General features: G+C 54.2%; 1 protein-coding gene across 1 annotated transcript; it reads right to left on the bottom strand.

Annotated features, from left to right (window-relative positions):
• Nucleotides 1–4892: 4892 nt before the first annotated feature.
• On the bottom strand, nucleotides 4893–21955 carry S100A10 (S100 calcium binding protein A10). The gene is made up of 3 exons (XM_048828662.2): nucleotides 21823–21955; nucleotides 10561–10713; nucleotides 4893–5354 (listed from the first exon to the last, which is right to left on the bottom strand). The coding sequence occupies exons 2-3, from the start codon at nucleotides 10690–10692 to the stop codon at nucleotides 5193–5195; spliced, it is 294 nt and encodes a 97-aa protein (XP_048684619.1). The 5' UTR covers nucleotides 10693–10713; nucleotides 21823–21955; the 3' UTR covers nucleotides 4893–5192.
• Between the last annotated feature and the right edge of the window lie 404 nt (nucleotides 21956–22359).

Raw genomic sequence — 22359 nt, 5'->3', positions numbered from 1 at the left:
CCGACTCCGAACCCCTCGGCCCCACCCTCACCCCACCTCACCTCCATATTGGTGCACCGAACAAAATTCATTCCGCCCACGCGTGGGAGAAGCGAGAGGGAACATTGGTTGGCAGTCCTGGTCGCGAACCACTCCACATACAGCCCTCGGTGGTGTGGCTAGAGGACAGGCATGGTGCATTCCATTCAGCTGATGTGTGGAAGGGCCTCCTAACCAGAAACAAGACCGGGCTCTTGCAGCATCACCCCACAGCAGCACGGTGCTCGCACCTCCCTGCTTGTTAGTGCCTTGGTCATGGGACAGTCGCACCAATAACCCAGCTGTGTGTGAAGCTATTGCAGCCCCTCACGGCCTCTTTTCTCCCCCCTTCACTGATCGCCAGGCACAGCCCAGCGGCCGGGTGCCACTCCTACAGAGAGTGTGTCTGGTGTCCCTCGGGATAAAGGAGGAGGTTTGGCTGGAGCAAACATAAGGGGGATTCTGTGTTGAGGCTGCCGGATTCAGATCCTGTGAGTCTCTCTGGTTCCTTAGACTTCCCAGCCTCTGGTGCTTAGTGTCATCCAACAGGCTTGCCCTTAATTCTGGCTTGTATTTAGCTGTTTTGGAAGGGAATTCTGACGGCGCTCTGGAATCTGCCAGTTTGCTGGGGGACACTGCAGTGAAATGCAGTCTAAGGAATCATAGAATCATAGAATATCAGGGTTGGAAGGGACCTCAGGAGGTCATCTAGTCCAACCCCCAGCTCAAAGCAAGAGCTATCTCCAATTTTTACCCTGATCCCTAAATGGCCCCCTCAAGGATTGAACTCACAACCTTGGGTTTAGCAGGCTGAGCTATGGTCTGGCTTTCACCCCTTCCTTGCACCACAAGTGTGAATGGGATTCCCGGGCATGAGCTGAGGTGGGTGGGGGCGATTTATTCAGCTGTGGGTCACGTGCAAGTCACATGGTCCAAAGGCCTGATCTCCGAGGTACTGAGCGCTTCCAGCCCCACATGGCTTCAGTGGAGCAGCCGGGAATCGGTTCTCCACGTTGTTCCACGTTTCCAAGCACCGTGCACCCGATGGGCTGAGCCCTTTGGAAAGCCAGGCCCCAAGGGATTTATAACCCTGTGTGATTAATGCCTCCATTGTGTGAGGTTTGCTGTTCCCTGGCACCGAATCCTCCTAGGGCAGGACAAGGAAGCAGCAAGCTCCAGTCCTGAGCTGGCAGAGGAATGTGCTTCAGACACATATTTGGCAGGGGCTGCCTTCCCCCTCAGCAGCGCCTCCCTATTGTGTAAGGATCCCATTCTAACAGCTGGCCGAGTGAGCAGGCTGGCTAGTTCTAGGGAGCGAGGTGCTGAGCTGGCATGCTTGCTGGTTCAGATCGGACCCAGCCTGGAGTGTCTGAAAGTCACAGTGGCTAATGTGTGTCGACTTACCCAAGCTGGCTTTAATCTAGCTATCTCGGGCACTGGAGCAGTGAAGCTGCGGCCCGTGCCTGTGGCCCGTGAGTAATTACCCGGGGTTCCTGCTCTGGTAACCCGAGCTCCCCAGCTCGGATATATCTGCACAAGCTGCCTGTCACTGCAGTACAGACGGACCCACAGGCAGCTGGCCTCTGCGTGCAACGAGTTTGGTAGGTCTCTGTCCAGTGCCTAGTGAGCAAGAGGCAAAAATCACCAGCACCAATCGGCCTCTCTTTATTAAAATCAAAGGAGGACTTGTGGCACCTTAGAGACTAACCAATTTATTTGAGCATAAGCTTTCGTGAGCTACAGCCCACTTCGTCGGATGCATCCAGGGGTATTTTCCAAGCAAGAGTGCAAGAATGCAGCAGCCTCCCATGCTGGGAGATGCTTGTGACACCCCCAGGGACAGGGAGAGTAAAAGGAATTGGCGCTAGGGCTAGATCTTCAGCACTTGCAGGGCGCTCGGCTTCTTTACAGCACATCCAGGGCTGGGGAAGTGAAACCCACATGCCCTGAGGTGAAATAGGGGCTGAGGAAGGCTCATTAGAATGCGGTTGTGTAATTAAACGGTTAAGATCCCACACCCACTCCCGTGGGAGACCGTGGGGAAGCCCCACCCAAATACTCATATGCTCTTGAGCTCCTGGTATTTGTGGTCAGGTGGAGCTGCAGCAGTTCTCTGGCTCTCACATGCCTGTGATGGGGGAAGACTTGTCTCGGGGTTAGAGCAGGGAGGTTGGGAGCCAGGATGCCTCAGCTCTGTTCCAGGCTCTGGGAAGGGAGTGGGGTCTAGTGGCCCCAGGGAGAGAGCTTTGAGCCAGGACTCCTGGGTTCTATTCCAGGCTCTAAATGTGAGTGTGGGCTAGTGGTTAGAGCAAGGGGGGCTGGAGGGCTCTTCCCTGGAGGCTGTGCTGACTGCCCGGATCCCCGCTGCCAGTGAAAACAAGCAGGCGGCTCCTTCCCTCTGAGGCTGCTGGAGCGAGTGGCCCCAGGCAGAGCAGGCAGGCCCTGCTGAAAATCCTTAGGAAAATTCATAGGTTACAGGACACCTCTCCCTCCCTGAAAATAGCTAGGTGGGAGAAAAACAAACAAACAGCAGGGCAGGGAAAGGTGCCAAATCCACGCATGGGATCCAGTCCTGGAGCAGGAACAGCTTGTTGCCAGTGCTTCCTAGCCCCCCCCACAGGAATCACCTGCAAGGCTGAGAGCAAGTGAGGGACAAGGGTGTGAAACGGAGAGCTAAGGAGGGCCGGAGAGCTAAGGAGGGCCGGGGGGGGGCTGCCTTCCTGCAGCTCAAGAAGCTATTCAAAGGAAGCCTGACTCAAAGGAAGAACAAGGAGGACTTGTGGCACCTTAGAGACTAACAAATCTCTATGAGCATAAGCTTTTGTGGGCTAAAGCCCACTTCATCAGATGCATGGAGTGGAAAATACAGTAGGAAGATCTCTCTCTATATATACCAACTCTAAAAAGACCAATCTTGGCAACCCACATATTTTCATGGTCTCTGTGTATATATAGATCTTCCTACTGTATTTTCCACTCCATGCATCCGATGAAGTGAGCTTTAGCCCACGAAAGCTTATGCTCAAATAAATTGGTTAGTCTCTAAGGTGCCACAAGTACTCCTTTTCTTTTTGCGAATAACACGGCTGTTACTCTGAAGACTAACATGGCTATCACTCTGAAACCTGACCCAAAGGAGTCTTCCAGCATAATACCAGCCCCCACCCCTAGACTCCATTCCCCTCCCTGAGCCAGGAACTGAACCCAGGAGTCCTGACTCTGAGCCTCCTTGATTTAACACCCCATTTCCCTTCCGGGAGTCCTGAAACCCTACTCTGACCACTGGACTCTATTCCCCTCCCTGATCCAGAAATTGAACCCGGGAATCCTGGCTCCCAGCTCCCTGTGGACCCAATCCCCACTCTGGTGCCAGGTTCCACTTCAGCTGCTGATCTGTGATGAGTCAGCCCCATAACTGATTCCTCCAAAAAGGCCCTACAGATGTGTTTTCCTGGGTGACCCAAGCCAGCGATCTGGCAGGCAAATGTGAAGAATGCTTCCAGCAATATTCTGGCTGGCTTGGAATCTGCTCCCCAAGCAGCACTGACCACATATGGAGGGATGCCCAGAAATTCCATGTCAGTAGGGGAAGCAAAGGAGGCGTCACTTAGGGCCTGGGATAAGGGCTATGTGAAAGTTAGGGGCTGATATACACCCAGCTGCCTTTCCTGCTGCATGGTAATTTGCACTGAGTCTTGCTTATCTAGTTTGGACGCTCAGGGCTGCCAGCCCTCCAGGATTGCACTGGAGTCTCCAGGAATTAAAGATTAATCTTTCATTCGAGATTATGTCATGTGATGAAACTTCCAGGAATATGTCCGACCACAATTGGCCACCCTAGGGCTGTCCCAGAGTTGTCCTGCTGCATGGAAGCCATGTACTGTGTAGCAGTCACACGAACAAACCTGCTGGAAAATCCTGTCCTGGCCTCAGTGGGTAGGCTCTGTTAAAACTGATTGGCAGGCAAGGGCCAGAGCGTCTCTTGCCGTTAAAGATACAAGAGGGGCACCATGCTCCGGGTGCCGCACTCAGACAATGGCGCGTGGTGGGAAGCAGTTGCCTCTTTCCACAGTCATGCCCTTTGCACTGGGTTTCTGAGCCGGCACTTGGCCGTTTGCTTGGTCTGAAATCCCAGCGCTGTTTCCACATCTGTTCTGCTCAGGCTCATGGCAGAGATTTCTCTCTTTTGGATTGGGGCCGAGGGATGGGCGGCTCTAGAGCTGGCTCGCGGTTCATCTGGATCATGCCAAAACAAAAAGAGACAATGCATCAGCCTCATTGTCTCAAGCTGATTCAAACGCAGGCCCCGATGTGGGCCAGGGAGCGTGCAAGCTGGCTCTTTTGCACAGCCAGATTTCCAAATCTGAAGCTGTATTTGTATCAGCTTGAAACGATGGGGTTGGTGCACTTTGAACGCGTCTGAACTCGGCCAGTGCAAATCCCACTTCACTGGACTTGGCGTGGATGTCGGTGGGTGTTTCTGGGAGCACACACGTGTTTTGGAGTGTGCGAGGGAGGAGGCATTGCATGCACTTCCTGGAGACTGTATTAGGGCAGCAAGCACTGTATGCTGCATACACTTTTTTGCAGGCTCTTTAAAAAGCGCTCTTTTTATTTAAAGCCATGCAAATGTATGCAAATTAGGCAAGCCCCTCCCCCCCGTGACCCTCAGTGTCTCAAAGCTCAGGTGCCCCTGTGCCAGTTTTATGTGTGTCTCCAGAATGCTCTATGCAGCTGCTCTGGAAGTTTGCAAACTCCATCGTCTCCGATTTATCGTGCCAGAGCTGTGGTTCCTGCACCCTTCAGGACTCGCTCTAGAGTGACGCAGATCAGACAAGGCCGGTGCAGAGAAAAAAAACTATATGCTGTTGGGATTTAAAAAAAAAAAACAAAGGGAGGGATTCTTTATTGTAAGGCAAGGCATGGATACAATATAGAAATCATAAGCTGCTCTGGGGCGGGAATAGCAGGCTCTCTCTTGCCTGTTATATGGCAACTCGTGAGTCTGTTTGCACATTCAGAGGGTCACATTGCGTCCTTGATCCACATGCCCAACTTTCCATTGGTGTCAGTGGCCAGCTGGGAGCTCAGATCCAGGCCTCAATATGGCCCTCTTTATATGGCTCGGGGTTTAGGAGTTAGGCGGGGGGAGGGGGGTGTCTCCTGTCACCTCTTCATTTTCTCCCCTTCTGCTTCATGTGTACCACAAAGTAGTCGTTGCACGCGATGGTCAGCCCAGCCACTAGCGAGAAGAAGCTCTGGAAGCCGACTCTGCCGTCCCGGCACTGGTCTAGGTCCTTCATGATTTTATCCACAGCCATGGGGTCTTTCTGGTTCTGGGAAGGGAAAATACATGAAAGAAAAAGCAGAGGGGGGCTGTGAGTAAATGGAGCTGAATTTTCTCCTGGCTGAATCTGCTTCGTAGCAAGAGCGTGGGAGCCTGTTTGTGTGTCCATCCATGCTGGTGGCTCCATAGATCTTCATCTATCTGTTCATCCCCCCGTCCCACTGGCTCCATATCCATCCCTCCCTCTGTCCATCCCAGTGGCTCCCTATCCCATCATCTATCTGTTCATCCCTCTGTCTCCATATCCATCCATCCATCCTTCTGTCCATCCCAGGGGCTCCATATCCATCCATCCATCCCTCTGACTCCATATCCCTTCATCTATTTGTTCATCCCTCCATCCCACTGGCTCCATATCCATCCATCCCTCTGTCCATCCCAGTGGCTCCACATCCCATCATCTATCTGTTCATCCTTCCATCCATCTCAGTGTTTCCATAGCTTATCTGTGTGGGGCTTTGTATAGTACCCATCATTGTGGCATCTGGGCATCTCTTTAAAAAGACACATCCTGCCCAGTCCTTCCACTTTCTCCCTGCTCTGACATTCCCCATACATCCTAGTTTCCCTGTGCCGGTCTTTCAGGCTCCAATCTGAGTGGATGGGAGGGGCTGCCTTCATGAATCAGCTTGGAATTGGGGCCCTAAAACCGTGCAAGTTCCTTGAGTCGTGGGCAGTCTCCTTATTGGTGCATTGAACACCCCCAAGCCCCAGTAATAACTAACAACAATCTTTTAATTTAGCTTCAAACGCTTTCTCCCTCCACTCCCTGCAGTGTTCATAACTCAGACAGGCCGGTGCATCCCCCCGAAACTGACTGGCCTATATCCCATGCTGAACCACGGTGACTTACTAGTAAAACTGCCCCCGCCCTGTACAGAAGCTCAAGGGGTGCACGTGTGGATTTCAGACCCTGTGCTGGCGTGAGTCTCCTCCTTGCGTAGCACACACCAGGCAACGCTCCTGTCCTGAGCGAGATACAAACGCTGAGCAGCGAATGTAAACTAGCTTTCAAAAATGCTTCTCCTTTCACCCCCCGCGGCCGGAGCTAAGGACGCCAATGGGCCCAGCCCTCTGAGCGCTGCGGGCTGCGTGCACGACGTACTGATGAAGCTGTGGTTCCTGCGGGCTCCTTGCCCCGGGGAGGCTTGGAACCCACAGCTGCCGGTTTCCGTTAGGCATGTGATCAAGCACCTAGTAGATCATTTAGTCTCTTCCCCACCCATGACCGGACCCAGTGGTACATTTCCTACTGCTTTTAAATGTCTGAAGTCACGTAGCTTTCACTACATCCCGTGGGAACATGAGGACTGTCAGAAGAGAGCAGATCAGGGCCCACCTAGCCCGCTATTCTGTCTCCAGCACCAGCTGCTTCACAGGCAGATGCAAGAAAGCCTGAACTGATGATGGGATAACCTGCTACTAGGGAAAATCTCCTCCTAACCCCATCACTTAGAGGTTAGCTCATGGCCTGAACCACAAGAGTTTAGATGGATCACCTCCTAGGCAGCTCTCACCGGGCCAGACTCTCGGTTGACGTCAATCAGTGTTGCTCTGTTAAAGTCAATGAATCTAGGCAGATTTACACCAATTGAGGATCTGGTTCAGTGTCTGGAAACTTCTCCTGCCTTCACCTAAGTTTCCTTTTTCTTAATGTCCTCTCATTATTCTCAGCTCTACCATCCAAAATCATCCTGTCGTGCCCAGCACAACGGGGTCCTGGTCCGTGAAGGGTCACGAGTACAAATAGCTTCTCAGTGTGCTCTTGAGGGTTCAGATCTCAGGTAGGGACAGCGGCAATGCTCAGCGTTTGAGTATTTAAAATGAGTCTTGAAGAAAGTTTCCAGGGAAATCAATAGCACCATTTTACACTTCTGGGCTGCTAAAGGATCTCAGAGCGCATCACAACCTTTCACCAAGGCTCACTGCACATCTCTGGGAGGCAGGTGAACTTTATGAGTGGGAAACTGAATGACAGGGCAGTTAAGTGACTTGGGCAGGGTCATACAGTGAGTCAGTAGCAGATCTGGAACTAGAACCCCTGCTCGAACCACTGTCCAAACATTCCTTTCCTAGAGAAGGAAACAGATGCCAGGAGTCCTGAGCCCTAGTCCCCACTCCTCAGATTTCCAGTGTCTTGATAGGTAAGTTCCTGTATATTTTGTCTTTCGATTGGTAGGTGGTAAATCCACAGTGGCATTGCTCCAATGTAGTGTGAATGCTAACTGTGATGTAGGCGCGCAGCACTTAGAATGAATGACAGGCACTGTTTCCTGCAGGATCTGTTGCAATGGGACGGTCTCCCAGGCAGAGGAAGGAGACATTTAAAGCTGGCACATGCATTGCAAGGAGTGCGCGCGCCCAGGGCTGGGGACATGGGCTTTTTGCTCTGGTTTCTAGGATCTCTTCTAATGAGACATTCTGGATGTGATCCTGGAGGACATCGATTTCTGTGCTCTGGCAGTGAAATTTCACCCTGTACCGAGGCCTGGGCCCCCTGAGTCCAAGCACAAGGGGTCTGGAGGATGCAGGTGGGAGGAACCTTTTGCCCCATGGCTTGCAATAAACAAATAAACTCTGTGCATCCAGGCCACCCGCCAAGCTTATCCAGTGGGTTCACACAAAGCAATGGCTGGTGAGCTCTGCGCCCGGCCCACCATCTGCAAGCAACCACAGTGTTTGCTTTACAGACTGAGGAAACAGAACCTCAAGCCGTGAGCCCGGCTGTGCGTGATAAGCAGCAGCGTGTGTGTTCCAGCTGCTCCAGGCTGTTGCCACTCCAGCCGAGGACCTCTTAGCTCTGCTCTCTACCCCATACACCTGGACTGACAGGGTGTGATGCGCATCAGCAAGGAGCCAAGCACTGAATTAGGTGAGAGGACCAAGCACAGGTTCAGATCTCCCAAATATTGGTGTCAACGTGGACCTTGAGGGTGTCATTCGAGAATTACACCGGGGTACCTGAGATCAGAATACATCCCCCACAGCAACCTCAGTCCTGTCCCGGCATTCACTCTGGATCTACGCTGGTGCCGCTGGGATCAGAAGCTGGCCCCATGTCTCTGATTGCTCTCGTGGCGGTAAAAGCAAGGCTGGGGCTTTGAAGGGAGTTAGGCACACAGCTGTCCTTGACAGCCCATGGGATTTAGGTGCCTCTGAAAACCCAGACTAGATCAGTTTCAGGGGATGGGCCACATCCAGCCTTGGGGTTCGCAGGAGCAATGCCACTGGGTGGCACCTACTTATGCCAGCTGAGCTTAGCCAGCTGCAGGTGAGGCCCTGCCATGGAGGTGACTGTATGCCTGGGGCAGAGGGTAACGGAAGGACTACAGAGCACTGGTTAATTGCCGATGATCTCAATATGCATCCACATAGTGGGATGGATACCCTGGGGCTGGAGCATTAAATACCAATCTCTGATTATATCAGCCTGTGCCACCCACACCAGCTTGCATAATAACCTGGCCTCTGTGAACGCTAGACGCACAGGAGACGCAGGCGGGGAAGACAGTTATCTACAAGAACCTTGGGATGCCTAGCCCCGGGAGGGAGTATTGCCTAATGGTGAAAGCGGGGGTTTGGGAGCCTGGGCTCCTGGGTCGTATTTCCAATTCTGCCACTGACTAACTGTCTGATCCTGGGCAAGTCACTTAACTGCTCCATGTTATTCATGCTGTATTACACCTCCTGAGAGGCGACTCCAGTCACTGCTCAGACATTGTGTCATTCCTCAGTTACAGGACCGCAGCTGGGTGCTCGGGAGATTTATTGGGGGGCAGGAGGGGGGAGCGTTGCCCACCTGCCATTCTCACAGGTCTGTCCTGCAGCCGTCTTCTTGCTTTGGACAGCCAAGGAGCAGGGAGAACGCAGTGCACCAGGCTGCAGGGTTATTAATAGCCCAGCACATAGCAGGCTGTTACCAAAATGCTATTGTCTTGGACGATGCATCATTTATCAGGAAGGGAACACGCTGCCCAGGGCCTCTCCCCATTGTCTGTGTCACCCGCGAGCTGATAAATGGCAGGGAATCGAGTGCAGCAGCGACCCCACCCCTGCAGAGCCTCCTCTGCTGGAGGCGGTTGTGAGTCCTGGCTTCCGCGGTGCATGAATGCCACAGGGGCTGGGAGGGGGCGAAGGGGCCACTTGCCTCTCCGTGCCGCAGCTGGGAGTTTTCAAACCCAATGCCGGGGCCAATCCAAAGCCATGGGAACGTGGCCACTGGCTTCAATATGATCAGGCCTTTTCGAGAGACAAGAGTGAGAGCATCTTGGGGCTAGAAGCCGGAGGGCCAAATTCTCCAGTGCAACCCGTAGGGACTCGAGGTGGAGTTGCCCTGGGGTAACAGGGCAGATCTCAGCCCAGAGACAGCTCCTCCTCATTCATCCTGGCCCCTCCCCTCCCTCCGCTTCAAAGGCAGCAGTGAAGCAGGAAGGAGCCCACCACACCTCCCCCCTAAAGCCTATCCCATACTGGGGAAATGCAGCCACCTCTGGGGAGAAGCCTGGCAGCCAGCTTACGCCAACAGCCATGCACCCAGGCTGAGGTTTTCAAAGCCAGTCAGCTGCCTTTGCCACGTGGCTTCCTTTGACGTGAACAAACAGCAAGCTGAAGGGCTAAATTCCATAGCTGGCTTTGATTGAGCGAGTCAAAGAAGAATTTTTCAGAGGGGAAATCGTCCGAGCATTATTTTACATGGCTACTGCGGCAGCACCGAGAGGCCAGCTGGGTCGTGCCCTCATTTTGAGGGCAGAATAGTTTCTTCATTTGAAGTGAGAGGAGTTTAGCTGGAAAAATTACAATCACTCAACCTGGAATTTGACCGGGACTCTGTCTGTCTGGATCCTACGCTCTTTCTTTTTTGACCCTTGTCTGTCCTGTCCCATCTAGTCCATTTGCCCATCCTCCCTGCTCTGTCTGACTTCTCTGATATGGTACCTGAACACCTTACCCTGACTTGTAAAAACCAGCTAAAGTATAAACCGGTTGGGACCTTAATTTTGCCTCTGAAGGTGCTTCCAGCTGCACAGCGCCCCCTAGCACCACCCTGGAGCATCACTGCTCAGTCCTGGCCTGGAGGGATGAGCGTCGCCCCCCCGCCCCCAAAATCACCAGCCACTGGGACGAGCCAAGTCCCTCAATGGACCGTGACAGAAGGGATTAATCAGCAAATGAGCTTATCGGCATTTCTGACTCACATCCAAAAACCCAGGGAACTCCTTGTCCATCAGCACCCGGAGATCTTCTTTCGTCAGGTAGTTCTTGTCACCGGCGAATTTGTGGAAGGTGAACATCAGTGTCTCCATGGCATGTTCCATCTGAGACGGCATCTTTGCGTGGGTCTTTTGAGCCTGCCCAAGCGGAGAGAAATAGCACAGACAACAGTTAGCTTTGTTTTGTCTCAATAGCTGAACTCAGTTTTATCCCAAGGAGCAGGACCCCCCCATGCTAATTACTATGAGGGACGTGGGCTGTGCCGTTCGGATTCGTAGCTTTCGAGGTCAGAAGGGTCCCCATTAGATCATCTGTTCTCACCTCCTGAATATTGCAGGCCACAGAGCTTTACCCTTCTACCCCTGTATTGAGCCCAATAACGTTTGACTAACGCATCTTCCAGAACGGCCTCCAGGCTGGATCTGAAGACATCACGACATGGAGAATCCACTGTTCCCCTCAGTAGTTTGCACCCTTATGATTAAAAACCGGTGCCTCGTTTCTAACTTGAATTCTAATACATCTGCCAAAGCTGCTAGCTAGTTAGGTTCTTACTCCCGCAGGCAGCCATCCCTGTGGGTTCTGAGCGCTCAGACCCGAATGGAAACTTTCCGTGGGTTCAAAAACCTGTTGCCAACGTTGTCGTATTTCTACATCTGCCTAGTTTTTAGAGGGGGTGGAGAACTGCTGGGATACAGAGAGGCAGACGCTGGAGAGGCCAGGAGAGTTGGGATAAAGGTTGGATCAACGTCCAAACCTCTGGACTTCCTTCCCATTTTAGCTCTGCTCGGCACGATGCTCACAGTCGCTGGCTTGTGCAGCTGGAGCGAAGGATTTCATTGCACAATAAATTCCTTCCCGCCTCAGCAGTTAACCCCCGATCAAACTGATACAATACACAGTCTCACCCCAAAGGCAGGACATTCTAGAACACCAAAAGGAGAACAAAATGTACCAGGGTAACTATACTCTCCTAACTCACAATACAGTTTATGGGACAAAAACCTGCTTTGGATGGGGGCAGCGTGGAGAGTTTGGTTTAAATTAGAAAAAGGGGGAGTGACTGGACAATCACTGTGATTTTTCTTTCGTGTTCCAGCACTAGGGAAACGACTACATCTCCCAGCTATTTCTGTCCAGGTCGCCTGATGCCTTGAAACTTTAGAGATGGTTTAGGTATTTTCAAGGGAAACCCTGGGTTAAAGCACTGGTGAGAAATGGTTAGAACAGAGGTGAGCAAACTACGGCCCGTGGGCCACATTCGGCCTGCGGGACCCTCCTGCCCGGCCCCTGAGCTCCTGGCCCGGGAGGCTCACCCCTGGCCCCTCCCCTGCTGTACCCCTCCCCACAGCCTCAGCTCTCTGTGCCGCTGGCACAATCCTCTGGGCAGGGGGCTGTGAGGTCCTGGGGCAGCGCAGCTCGGTGATCTGTGCAGCGCAGTGTGTGGCTGGCTCCAGGCAGCGTGGTAAGGGGGCAGGGAGCAGGGGGTTTGGATAGAGGGCAGGGAAGTTCAAGGGGATTGTCCGGGGGCGGGGGTGTGGATAAGGGTCGGGGCGGTCAGAGGGCGGGGAATGGGGGGGGTTGAATAGGGGCAGGGGTCTCGGGGGGGGGCAGTCAGGGGCGGGGGTCCCGGGGGCGGTCAGGGGGGTTGGATGGGGTAGGGGTCCTGGGGTGAGGGGCGCATCAGGGGGCAAGAAGTAGGGGGCGGGCTGTTTGGGGAGGCACAGCCTCCCCTAACCGGCCCTCCATACAATTTCCGAAACCCGATGCAGCCCTCAGGCCAAAAAGTTTGCCTGCCCCTGGGTTAAAAACTGACTCATAACGTACTGCGGAGAGATTCGTAGATTTCAGAGCCAGAAAGGTCCATTATGATCATCTAATCTGACCTAGCACAGGACCAGGACATGGAATTTTATCCCCTTATTCCTGCGTCAAGGTCAAGAACTTGTGCTTTGAGCCACAGTTAATTGTTCAAAATATAAATCCCCATGAAACTCACCTGAGACAAGCTTAATATAAAAGCAAAAGACACGGCTAACAGCTGATTTTCCTATCTTATGCCTTTCGTAGCAAGATCCTTAGGAGCTCAACAATCTCTGCAAACTACTTAATAAAATTATGAGCCAAAAGCTGCCAGCGCACGTATCCTAGGGCAGATTTCCAGCCTGTATATTCCAGGAACACTTCTCCCACCACTAAAATGAAATCACCTCTGGGGTGGAACATGGCAGCTGTTTATCAACTCATGGTAACGCTATGCAGCAAGACATTAGAGAACGTCCCACAGCGATCAATCCCCCTGAGAGGGGATGGAGTGGGTGATGTAAGAGGGCTTCTCGCCCCCTCCCCCTCTCTAGCATCTATGAATATGTGATTCACAGCAGCTTGGGACAGGAAGTAAAGACGATTCCTATTTCCTGGGGTAATTTGGGGGTGAGCAGGATGCAACTAGTGGAGTGGTTGTATAGCCGAGATGCATGTCCAGGCTAAGGAGAAACCTGACAGGTCTTAAAATACCCAGGAGCCATGCCTAGCAGCATGTGTGTCCCCAAACTGGTTACCCTGTACACTACACAGCCATACGGAGCAGCGGATGTCTGGAGAGCAAGCTTAACAGAAAGACTTGACCAGAGTCAGTAGGGAAAGCAAGGCTGGTTGGTAAACGCTGTGGATTTTTTTTATGAATTGTCAAAGCAAAGTCTTTCAAGGGAAGATTCCTTTCTCTGCCCCCCACCAGGAACGGGAGACTTTGATCCATTGCCAAATCCAACTGCCTCGTACACTGCTGGGTAGCGAAGAGAAGTGAGAACAGGGGCGTGGAGCAAATGCTGCAATCCCATGAGTAGGGCCTCCAGGGGTGGGGGAAGAGTAATCGCTTCCAAAGCTCTTTAAAAAAGTCCTCCTCGAGCCATCTTTGCTGTGGGTGAAAGCAGCTTTTCTGCCGGGATCCCTTTTTGGTGTTTTACAAGAATATAGCCCTGTCTTGATGGTGTACATGGTAACATGCCTTGGGATGCTCCTTCCTTTAAAAAGTAGAGATAGATGAAAGACGACAGACAGAGGGAACCAGCTGGCTTGAGGAAGTGTGAATGGGACATGGAACCTCTCTTTCCCTGGTCATCTGGTGCAAATACATCAGTAACAACATCTCACTGATGCTGGGTGTGTCTCACGTGCAACGTGTTTGCTGGGTCTCAGTCCCTTTCTTAGTGGCCAAACATTCCCGGCACGGAGAGCATCCTTATAATGTGTCCTCCTGTCCCAGCAGAGAACTCCCTCTCCAACCTCCAGAGGGGGTCCCCTGAGTATGTGGGCGGGGCATGTTGGTGGGAGAGCGATGGGGACGCTTGATGGGCTGGGATAACGGATGAGCCAACCCGCAGCGCCTCGGGATGGACAGCGCCATGGAGAATTCGCCAGCATAAAGGCTCTGCTGGCAGGGTAAGGGTTAAAAAGTTTGCTCAAGGGAATCCGTTCCAGAGCGGGCAGCAGATTGCTGCAAGCTGAGCAGCAGCTTCCTCCTCTGGGGAGCCAAGGGACTTTGGCCAAGAACGCCTCCCAGAGAGCAAAATCACCCCCCAACGTCAACCACATGCTCGGCAGGCCTCAGAGTGCTGATCACAAGGCGTGTGCGCTCCCCACCCCACCCAGAGGAATGCAAAGGGAGGGGAAGGACTGCCTTCTGGGCTACATGCACCCAGGGGTGTTAACAGCTGCTGCCCTCCATCGGGGACCCTAGGGAAAGGAGCCCCGCAGACACTTAGTGCATCCGTGTGCCAACAAACATGAGGTACAAGCGATTCCACTAGTGCACAGCAAGTCCTCCACACGCACATCCCCTCCCTGCGCCACGCGCTGCTCTGAGCCCCTTGGAAGGGATTAGGAGCGAACCGCGTCATCCCTGAGCATTGAGACACGCAAAGGGGTCTGTGTGGGGCGGGGTACTGACCTGGCACCCAGCCTGCTCCCATCCGGCGAGCAGGGATTTCTTTGGAAGACTCTGAAGTCTGAGGGATGTTGGTTCCAAATGCTCAGCGTTGGGGGAAACGTTTCCGGCCTCCCCCAGGGTACATTGGGATAAATGAAGGGAGCCAGCAGCCAGTGCACGGGGCATGCCGCCTGCTCTGCCCAGGCCTCGTTCCTTTGCCAGGCAGTTGTTGGCCCACCTGGGCATTTGTGATGGCTTTGGAGCTGCACCAAAGAGGCCCTCAGCCTGTTCTCGGCTTTTAAGGACAGCCACAAAAAATCTCACCACGCTCACAGCTGCCATTTTTCCTCCTCCCCGGGGACCGTTATTTTGGCCCCCTTCGGAAGACATGGTCCCCGTGGTCCCAGTCCTCTGCTGTTCCATTGCAAAGGCGGATGCACGAGTTGCACGAGTTCTAGGGCACAGATGCACGAGTTAACAGCCCGCCTCATGGCGGACACTTGCTCCTTCCTAGGGGCGACTTCTGCCTGGCGCCCGCCTGCGACACTGGTCATGCTATTGCCCATGGCATTCGGCAGTTCTCCCGTGTCCTCTCGCCCCTTGGGGTGAATTAGCAGAGCCCTGCCATCACTCCAAGCTCAGGGTGCAAAACCTGGCCAACAGGCCGCGCCTAAGAGCTCAACATTATCTTTTGGGGGCTGTAATCTCGGCCCCTCCTGGGCCACTTCGCCTCGCGCAGACTCCTCGCGAGGAGATGGGAGCGAGCACCAGCCGCCTCTCCTTTATCTCTGCCGATCCGAGCTACTGCAGTCTTTCCGGGAAGTTGTTTCGCCATTCGGCCTTGGGAGAAAGAGGAAAACCCCGGAGGGCAGGCAGAGGGGATCGGGCAGGCTCCGAAATCAAAGCAATTGGGTCCTTGACCCCCTTCGTAGGTGAACGTCTGGCGGCGTCAGGCCAGAGATGGACTGAGGGGGTTGGAGTTCAGGCCGGGCGTCCCGTCTGGGGTCGAGCTTGATGGTTGCAGAATCCTACCAGCTGCTGTGACGAGATTCCAGCCGCCAAGTTCAGCTCCTCTGACCACATGGCCACCATCTGGCGTGGGGACCGACCTGCCATTCTCCGCTGTTCCTGTGTTATCCCTGCGTGACCCACTGTGGAGTGGGTGCGAGAGCGTGTTACACGGCCAGCTAGAGAGGTTTAGGTTGGGCTGTCGCATCTCATGCTTCTAGCTGTGGAGATCCTGGTACCGTGGCCAGTCGAACGGGGCACTTGGAAGTGATACGACTCTGAAACTGGGGGAGAAGCGTGGCTTGAGGTCCTGATGCAGACCCGTCTCCAATGAGGGCCCCAACTCATCTATTCCCTCAGGCCATATTGTTCTCTCTGGTCCATTTCCCATGGATGCGGTGCTCACGCCATCCTTTAGAATAGAGGCTGGGGTGGGAAGTGAGAGGCCCGTAGCAAGGGAAAAACTCCTCAATTCCAGTTGTGTAACAGGTGGGTGACAAACAGCAAGACAGGAGGGACGCAGCCAAACCAGTATTCCTTGGGAGCTGTGTTTGGCCCCTGCCTGTCCAACCCAGGGCAGGGCAAAGCCTACAATGAGAGCGTCTGAGCAAATACAATGAAACAGCATCTAAAGCTCCAGCCCCATCCCAGCGGTGGGAGTTTGCTGGGGCCCCACGCAGGCAGGGTTTGTTTGCTGACAGGGCGGGATGGAAAAATAAACCCAGGGCAGGATGGAAAAATAATCCTGATGTGTGATAAACAGGACTCTGTTGTTTCTGGCCAGGTTCTCCTCTCCCCCTGAAACTGCAGTCCACACTGGAGCACTGCAGGTCACCACACCCCACCCACCCCCCATCCCAGGGTGTCCTCCCTGCCCCTGCCAGGCCTGAGCTAGTATTTTCCAGCCCTGCTGAAAAGTAGCCAGCAGAGCCTCTGAGGAAATGACTCAGGTTGTTCCATCTCCATCCAGGAGCAGGATCAACCTGTCCTGGACTGGTGGGTTTTCTGCTGCCTCAAACAGTCAGCACAGCCACCAAAGCTGGGGACAGATAGCAGAGGAACTGCGCAGGGTGACACCCAACCAGCCTGGGGACGGGGAGGGGAACGCCAGGGACAAAGCTCTTCACGGAGACCCCTTCCCACCTGTCATAAATATAAAGGGAAAGGTAACCACCTTTATGTATGCAGTAACATCAAGCCCCTCCTGGCCAGAGGTACAGAATCACTTACATGTAAGGGGTTAATCAGTTCAATTAACCTAGTTGACTCCTGACCAGAAGGACCAATGGGGAAAGAAGATACTTTCAAAGCTGAGGGAAGGGGGAAGATTTTGTTTGTGCTCTTTTTTTGTTCCCTCTCGGGACAAAGAGAGAGACCAAGCAGGTAACCCAGCTCCTACGGAAATGATACAGCTAAAATTCCAGAAATTGTAAGCAATAGCAAGGAAATGCATTAGATTATCTTTTGTTTTAGCTTGTGAATTTTCCCTATGCTAAGAGGGAGATTTATTCCTGTTTTGTAACTTTGAAGTTGAGCCTAGAGGGGAATCCTCTGCATTTTAAATCTTTTTATTACCCTGTAAAATGACCTTCCATCCTGATTTTACAGAGGTGCTTTGTTGACTTTTTTCTTTATAATAAAGTTCTTCTTTTAAGAACCTGATTGGTTTTTAGTGTCCTAAAAACCCAAGCATCTGTGCTCACCTTGTTAACCTATTGGTTGGTATATTATTCTCAAGCCTCCCCAGGAAAGGGGGTGAAGGGGCTTGGGGGATATGGCTCCAAGTGGCCCCTCCCTGAATGTTTGTTTAAATCACTTGGTGGTGGCAGCAATACCATCCAAGGACAAGGAAAGGAATTTGTGCCTTGGGGAAGTTTTTAACCTAAGCTGGTGAAATATAAGCTGTGGGGGGTCTTTCATGCGGGTCCCCACATCTGTACCCCAGAGTTCAGAGTGGGGAGGGAACCCTGACATCACCCATTCTCGGTCAGACGGTAGCCTGGCACTTGAAAGCCCTGGGTTCAAGTCCCTGCCTCACCACAGGCTTCCTGTGTGGGTCACTTAGCTCCTCGTTGCCTCAGTTTCCCATCTGTAAAATGGGCGCTGTGAGGATAAATACACCAAAGATTGGGAGATGCTCAGATACTACAGCCATGGGGGTCAGGTAAGCACGATAGCAAAATGTCCCCTTCTAGTGAGTTGCACTAGGATGATCCGTTTGTATAGCAGTAGCATCTAGTAGCCCAGTTGTCGGCAAGGGCCCAGCCATGCTAGGTGTTGTACAAATACATAGCAAAGAGACAGCTCCTGGATAGTCTGTTGCAAATCACTGGAAGCAAAAGACGAATCTCCCAGTTAAATACCATTTGGGAAGCACGGATCATAACAACACTGAGCTCTTCTATAGGGCTTGCATCTGCAGATCTCAAAGCACTTTGCAGAGGATGGTTAGTGTCATTAGCCCACATGACCGAGGCCCAGAGGGGGGAAGGCCCACATTTTCCAAAGCAGAGGCCCTACCTCAGGGACACTCTAGTTGTTGTCCAGAAAGCATCTTTTTTTTAAAAAAAGAAAGCTCAGGTTCTCATGGTCCCAGATCCTGAAATCAACCAATCAATGGGAGTTAGGGGCCTAAATACCTTTGAGGCTCTGGGCCATGGCTCCAGAAACTGGGGCTTTGAGTAAAACACCAAATATTGTAAAACTGGCCATAAAATGTCAAGAGTGGACACAAGGATGTCTAGTAATAGCTGTGTGGCCTAGTAATTAGAGCAATGGACTGAGAGCCAGAACTCCAGGGTTCTCTTTCCTGGTGGGAGTGGTTAGAGAAGTGCAGAGACAGGGCTTCTGGGTTCTATTCCTGGCTCTGGGATGGTTACTGGTTACAGCACATGGCTGGGGGGCAGGACTCCAGGTTCTATTTCTGACTCCGCCCGTGCGACCACGGAGTGAGGCTCCGTGCCTCGGTTTCCCCATCTGTGAAATGCTGCCTCTCCTGTGAGGTCTTCGGATGCAACATGATAAATAAGGACACAGCATTCGGACTGAATTATCCAAACACAGCGGGGCTGCCTTAGAGCGGAGCGGTTTTTGTATTCCCTTTCAGAGCAGCGTCTGTCTCAGCAGGATTGCAGCCTGCTCCTTGCCAGGCCTGGGGACTGTCCTGTAGCACTACTGAAGCCAGTGGGCCAGATCCCCAGCTGGTGTGAATCAGTATAGTGCCACTGAGGTCAATGCCAACTGGCACCAGCTGAGGATCTGGCCCTTGGCCCTCCTTAGTTCTGCATTTGCTTTGCCCTGAGATCTGCAGCTGGTGTCTGAAAACCTCCATGGGAAAAACAGGAAGCCCAGCCCAGCTTGGCAGTTGTGCCCACTGTGCTCGGGGCTGCTTGCCTGGAAAATTGGCCCGAGCCCCTCATCAGCTCCACATTCGAACTTCACTTGGAAAAAGCCCAGGGAACAGAGTGGCAGGCCCATCCCTCCAGATCCAGGAAAGAAGGGGGGCTGGAATGCAAGTCTCCTCAAAGGACCTCTGTTCCTGGATCGCCAGCTGGGGCTCATGCCAGCTCCGCTGCATTGTTCTGTCCGCTAGAGTCTGGCAGGGCGTGCACCATTCTCATTCTGAGAATAACACCACCCCTAAGATCCTGCCTGAGGCAGCCTCCAGCCCAAGGGCAGCTTCTGAGGAGCAGATCAGAGAGATCCTATTGAAAGGAGCCTTCCCAGAACAGGCACTGGACTGGAATCCAGACTGTGAGTGAAGCGGGAGGGAGCCTTCTTCCCAAAGGGTTATTCAGCCAAGTCACGGACCCAGCTCTCCGTCCCTCCCTGCCCGGGACATGCCCAGTGACAAAGTCTGGGTTCTTAGAAATGGGAGCCTACCCACACACACCGGCACAGAATGGGTGGAACTCAGTTCCACTGGGATGAGTCAGGGGAGCATCTGGAGCATTCCCAAAGGGCATCTCCCTCTGCAGGGCAACCCCAGCCCAGCCCCAACAAGGAAACCGGCGCTGTGCACAGAGAGAGCAGCAAGCAGGGAGGTGGCAAACAAATATTTGAAATAAGTCATACATTTTTAACAAGTGAGTACAATTAACCATTGGAACAATTGACCAGGAGTCAGGGTGGATTCTCCATCACCAGCCACTTTTATCTCAAGATTGGGTGGGTTTTTTTTTTTAAAGAAAGATCTGTTCTAGTTCAAAAGGAGAAGTGGCCTTGGTATCTATGAATCAAACCAGGCTCCCAGCAAGAAAAGCAACTCCGGCTGGAAGCCTGGATCCTTGGAGTGTCTCAGCAGCGCTTGGAAAAGAACATGAATGCATCCGATGAAGTGAGCTGTAGCTCATGAAAGCTTACGCTCAAATAAATTTGTTAGTCTCTAAGGTGCCACAAGTCCTCCTTTTCTTTTTGCGGATACAGACTGACACGGCTGCTACTCTGAAACCTGGAAAAGAACAGCGTGTCCTCAGAACCTGCCCTGTGTGGTAAAAACTGGCTGGCTTTCGACGCTGTGATTACACGTCCCTGCACGTAACCACCTCTCTCTCTTCTCCATCGATCCGTCTTGCTCGCTCGCTCTATGGCAGCTGTACTATCTATAGCAAGCACCGCATTGGGGTACCTTGCGGGAGCACCGATCTGGCTCTCTTGCGCCTCTCCCTTGGCCCCACAACAGCCATTGAAAGTGTTCAAGCTGTTTGCATCCCCTTGTAAAGCTCAGAAAGGGCCTGTCCCCTCGCTTCCCGGTTGCCCAGTGTCTGAGAGCAGGGGCCATGCCCAGGCTTCCCAGACCGTGGGACGCTCGCACCAGTTCTGCTCCGGACACGGCAGACCCCAGGCAGCGAGTTACCAGTGGAACCCCACATCCCGCTGCAGCAGGGAGTAATTCGGTCCTGACTGTCAGAGGTTCTGTGGCCTGCAGTGTGCCAGGAGGTCAGACCACACCAGATCATGATGGTCCCTTCTGATCTTAAAGTCGATGAGCTCGCGAAGGCCTTGCTCCGACTGGCGGCTGACGTGAATGGGACTGTGTAGCGTGAGTAGCTGTTCCTCACCTACACTCATGCACACACAGGGCACATTCCCCCTTTGGGGTGACTCCCCTGCGTGCAGCGGGGCTCCCCCAGGCGTGGGTTTGGCTCCATCCTGAGCACTAGCAAAGGGGGCGTGGTCCGAGTGCTCTGAAGAGCAAAGCAACCTTCGCACTTTACCATTGGTTAGACACACCCAAGATCTGTAGGGCAGAGGGGAGCATGGAAAGAAGAGGGGGCTGGAAAGACCCCACCCCACACAACACATGCAAAGGGGTGCAGAACAAACCGACAAGCCCGGCTCTTCGGCACAAGGACAGGGCCCCACTAGATGCTAAAAGTCTAATCCCCCTGAGCCTCCCAAAGAAAGCTGGGGTCCAGCGGCAGCTCCCAGAATCCCATCCCAGTGCAGACTTCACTCCGTCCCACGGCAACATTCACACCCGAGCGGGACCCCAGGGAGGGGACACGTCCCAGAGCCCTTTCCGTGTTGGGGGGGGGGGAGATCGATGGTGCCCCCACAAGTGGCACCAGCAGATAATAGTAACGAGCCTGTCCCCGATAATTCTGCCCCCATGACGGACCGACAGACCCTCTCGCCGCGGCTGCCCTCCCTGCCGAATGAGTGACGCCCCAGGCTGCTGCTCCTCGGGGTGTGTCCCTGCCCTGGGTGCTCTGGGCTCCTGGACAACAGCTGCAGCTTGAGCGCTGGGAGTGACCACAGCACGGTGCCACCCCCACAGCCAGCGGGGCTGGATTGGGGCGCCCCGGCTGGGATTATGCTCCCCCCATCCCCAGGGGCAGCAGGGCTAGGGCTCCCCTCTCCTAAATCCATCTTCTGCAGCCTCCCCCAATTCCTGCAGCAGCAGGCTCTGGGGTACCCCAGCGATCCGACTCCTGGCTGGGGGGTGTGTGGGGGGGGGGGAGAGCAGAGCTGCGGCACCTCCCCCGCCCCCGTCCAGCTGAGGCATCCAGGCTGGGGGGCAAGAAGAAAGCTCAGAGCCCCCCACGCTGGGGCGTGTCCACAGATGGGGGCTTTACCCCTCTCCGGGGTTAGTGCCCTGCAGGAGGGGCTGGGGGGCAGGAAGGCAGCCCAAAGCCCCCCAGAGGGTGTCCGGAGATGGGGGCTTTGTCCCCCCAGGTCAGTTCGCTGCAGGAGGGACTGGAGGGCAGGAAGGCAGCCCAGAGCCCCCGCAGGGGGTGTCCGCAGGTGGGGGCTTTGCCCCCCCCCCCGGTCAGTTCTTTGCAGGAGGGGCTGGGGGATCCCGACTCACCTTGGCTGGGACGCAGGAGCGCAGCAGGCGTGCGGGGTCCGAGGCTCAGGACTGTGGGTGGGAGCGGAGCCGCCGGCCCTATAGACTCTGCCGGGGGAGGGAGGAGATCCGGGGCGGGGGAAACCTGAGGCCGGCCCGGGCGGAGCCACGCGCGGTTCCCTGCAGCCCCGAGCCCGGCTCGCTGGTGCCCCCTGCCTTTGGCACCGCGCTCCGGGCCGGCCTGCGCCCAGCCGCCGGGCGGCGAGAGCCCGTCTGCCCCCTGCCCCGGCCCGGCCGGGGGTTGGAGACACCAGGTGGGCGACGGAACAGCTGGTCTGGCCCCGCGCCTGAGAGACACCGACCAGCCTTCCAGGCCAGCTGTGTGCGTCTGTCCCCGCAGCCCGCTCCTGTCTGTCTGTCCAGCCCCCGGATACACCGCTCCTGTCTGTCCGTCCAGCCAGACCCAAACACCGCTCCTGTCTGTCTGTCCAGCCCCCCGATACACCGCTCCTGTCTGTCCCTCCAGCCACCCGGATATACTGCTCCTGTCTGTCCGTC

Source organism: Caretta caretta, chromosome 24 (assembly GCF_965140235.1).
Source record: "Caretta caretta isolate rCarCar2 chromosome 24, rCarCar1.hap1, whole genome shotgun sequence".
Taxonomy (NCBI): Eukaryota; Metazoa; Chordata; order Testudines; family Cheloniidae; genus Caretta; species Caretta caretta.
The sequence above is the reverse complement of the archived record's forward strand: the minus strand, read 5'-3'. Positions and strand labels throughout refer to the sequence as shown.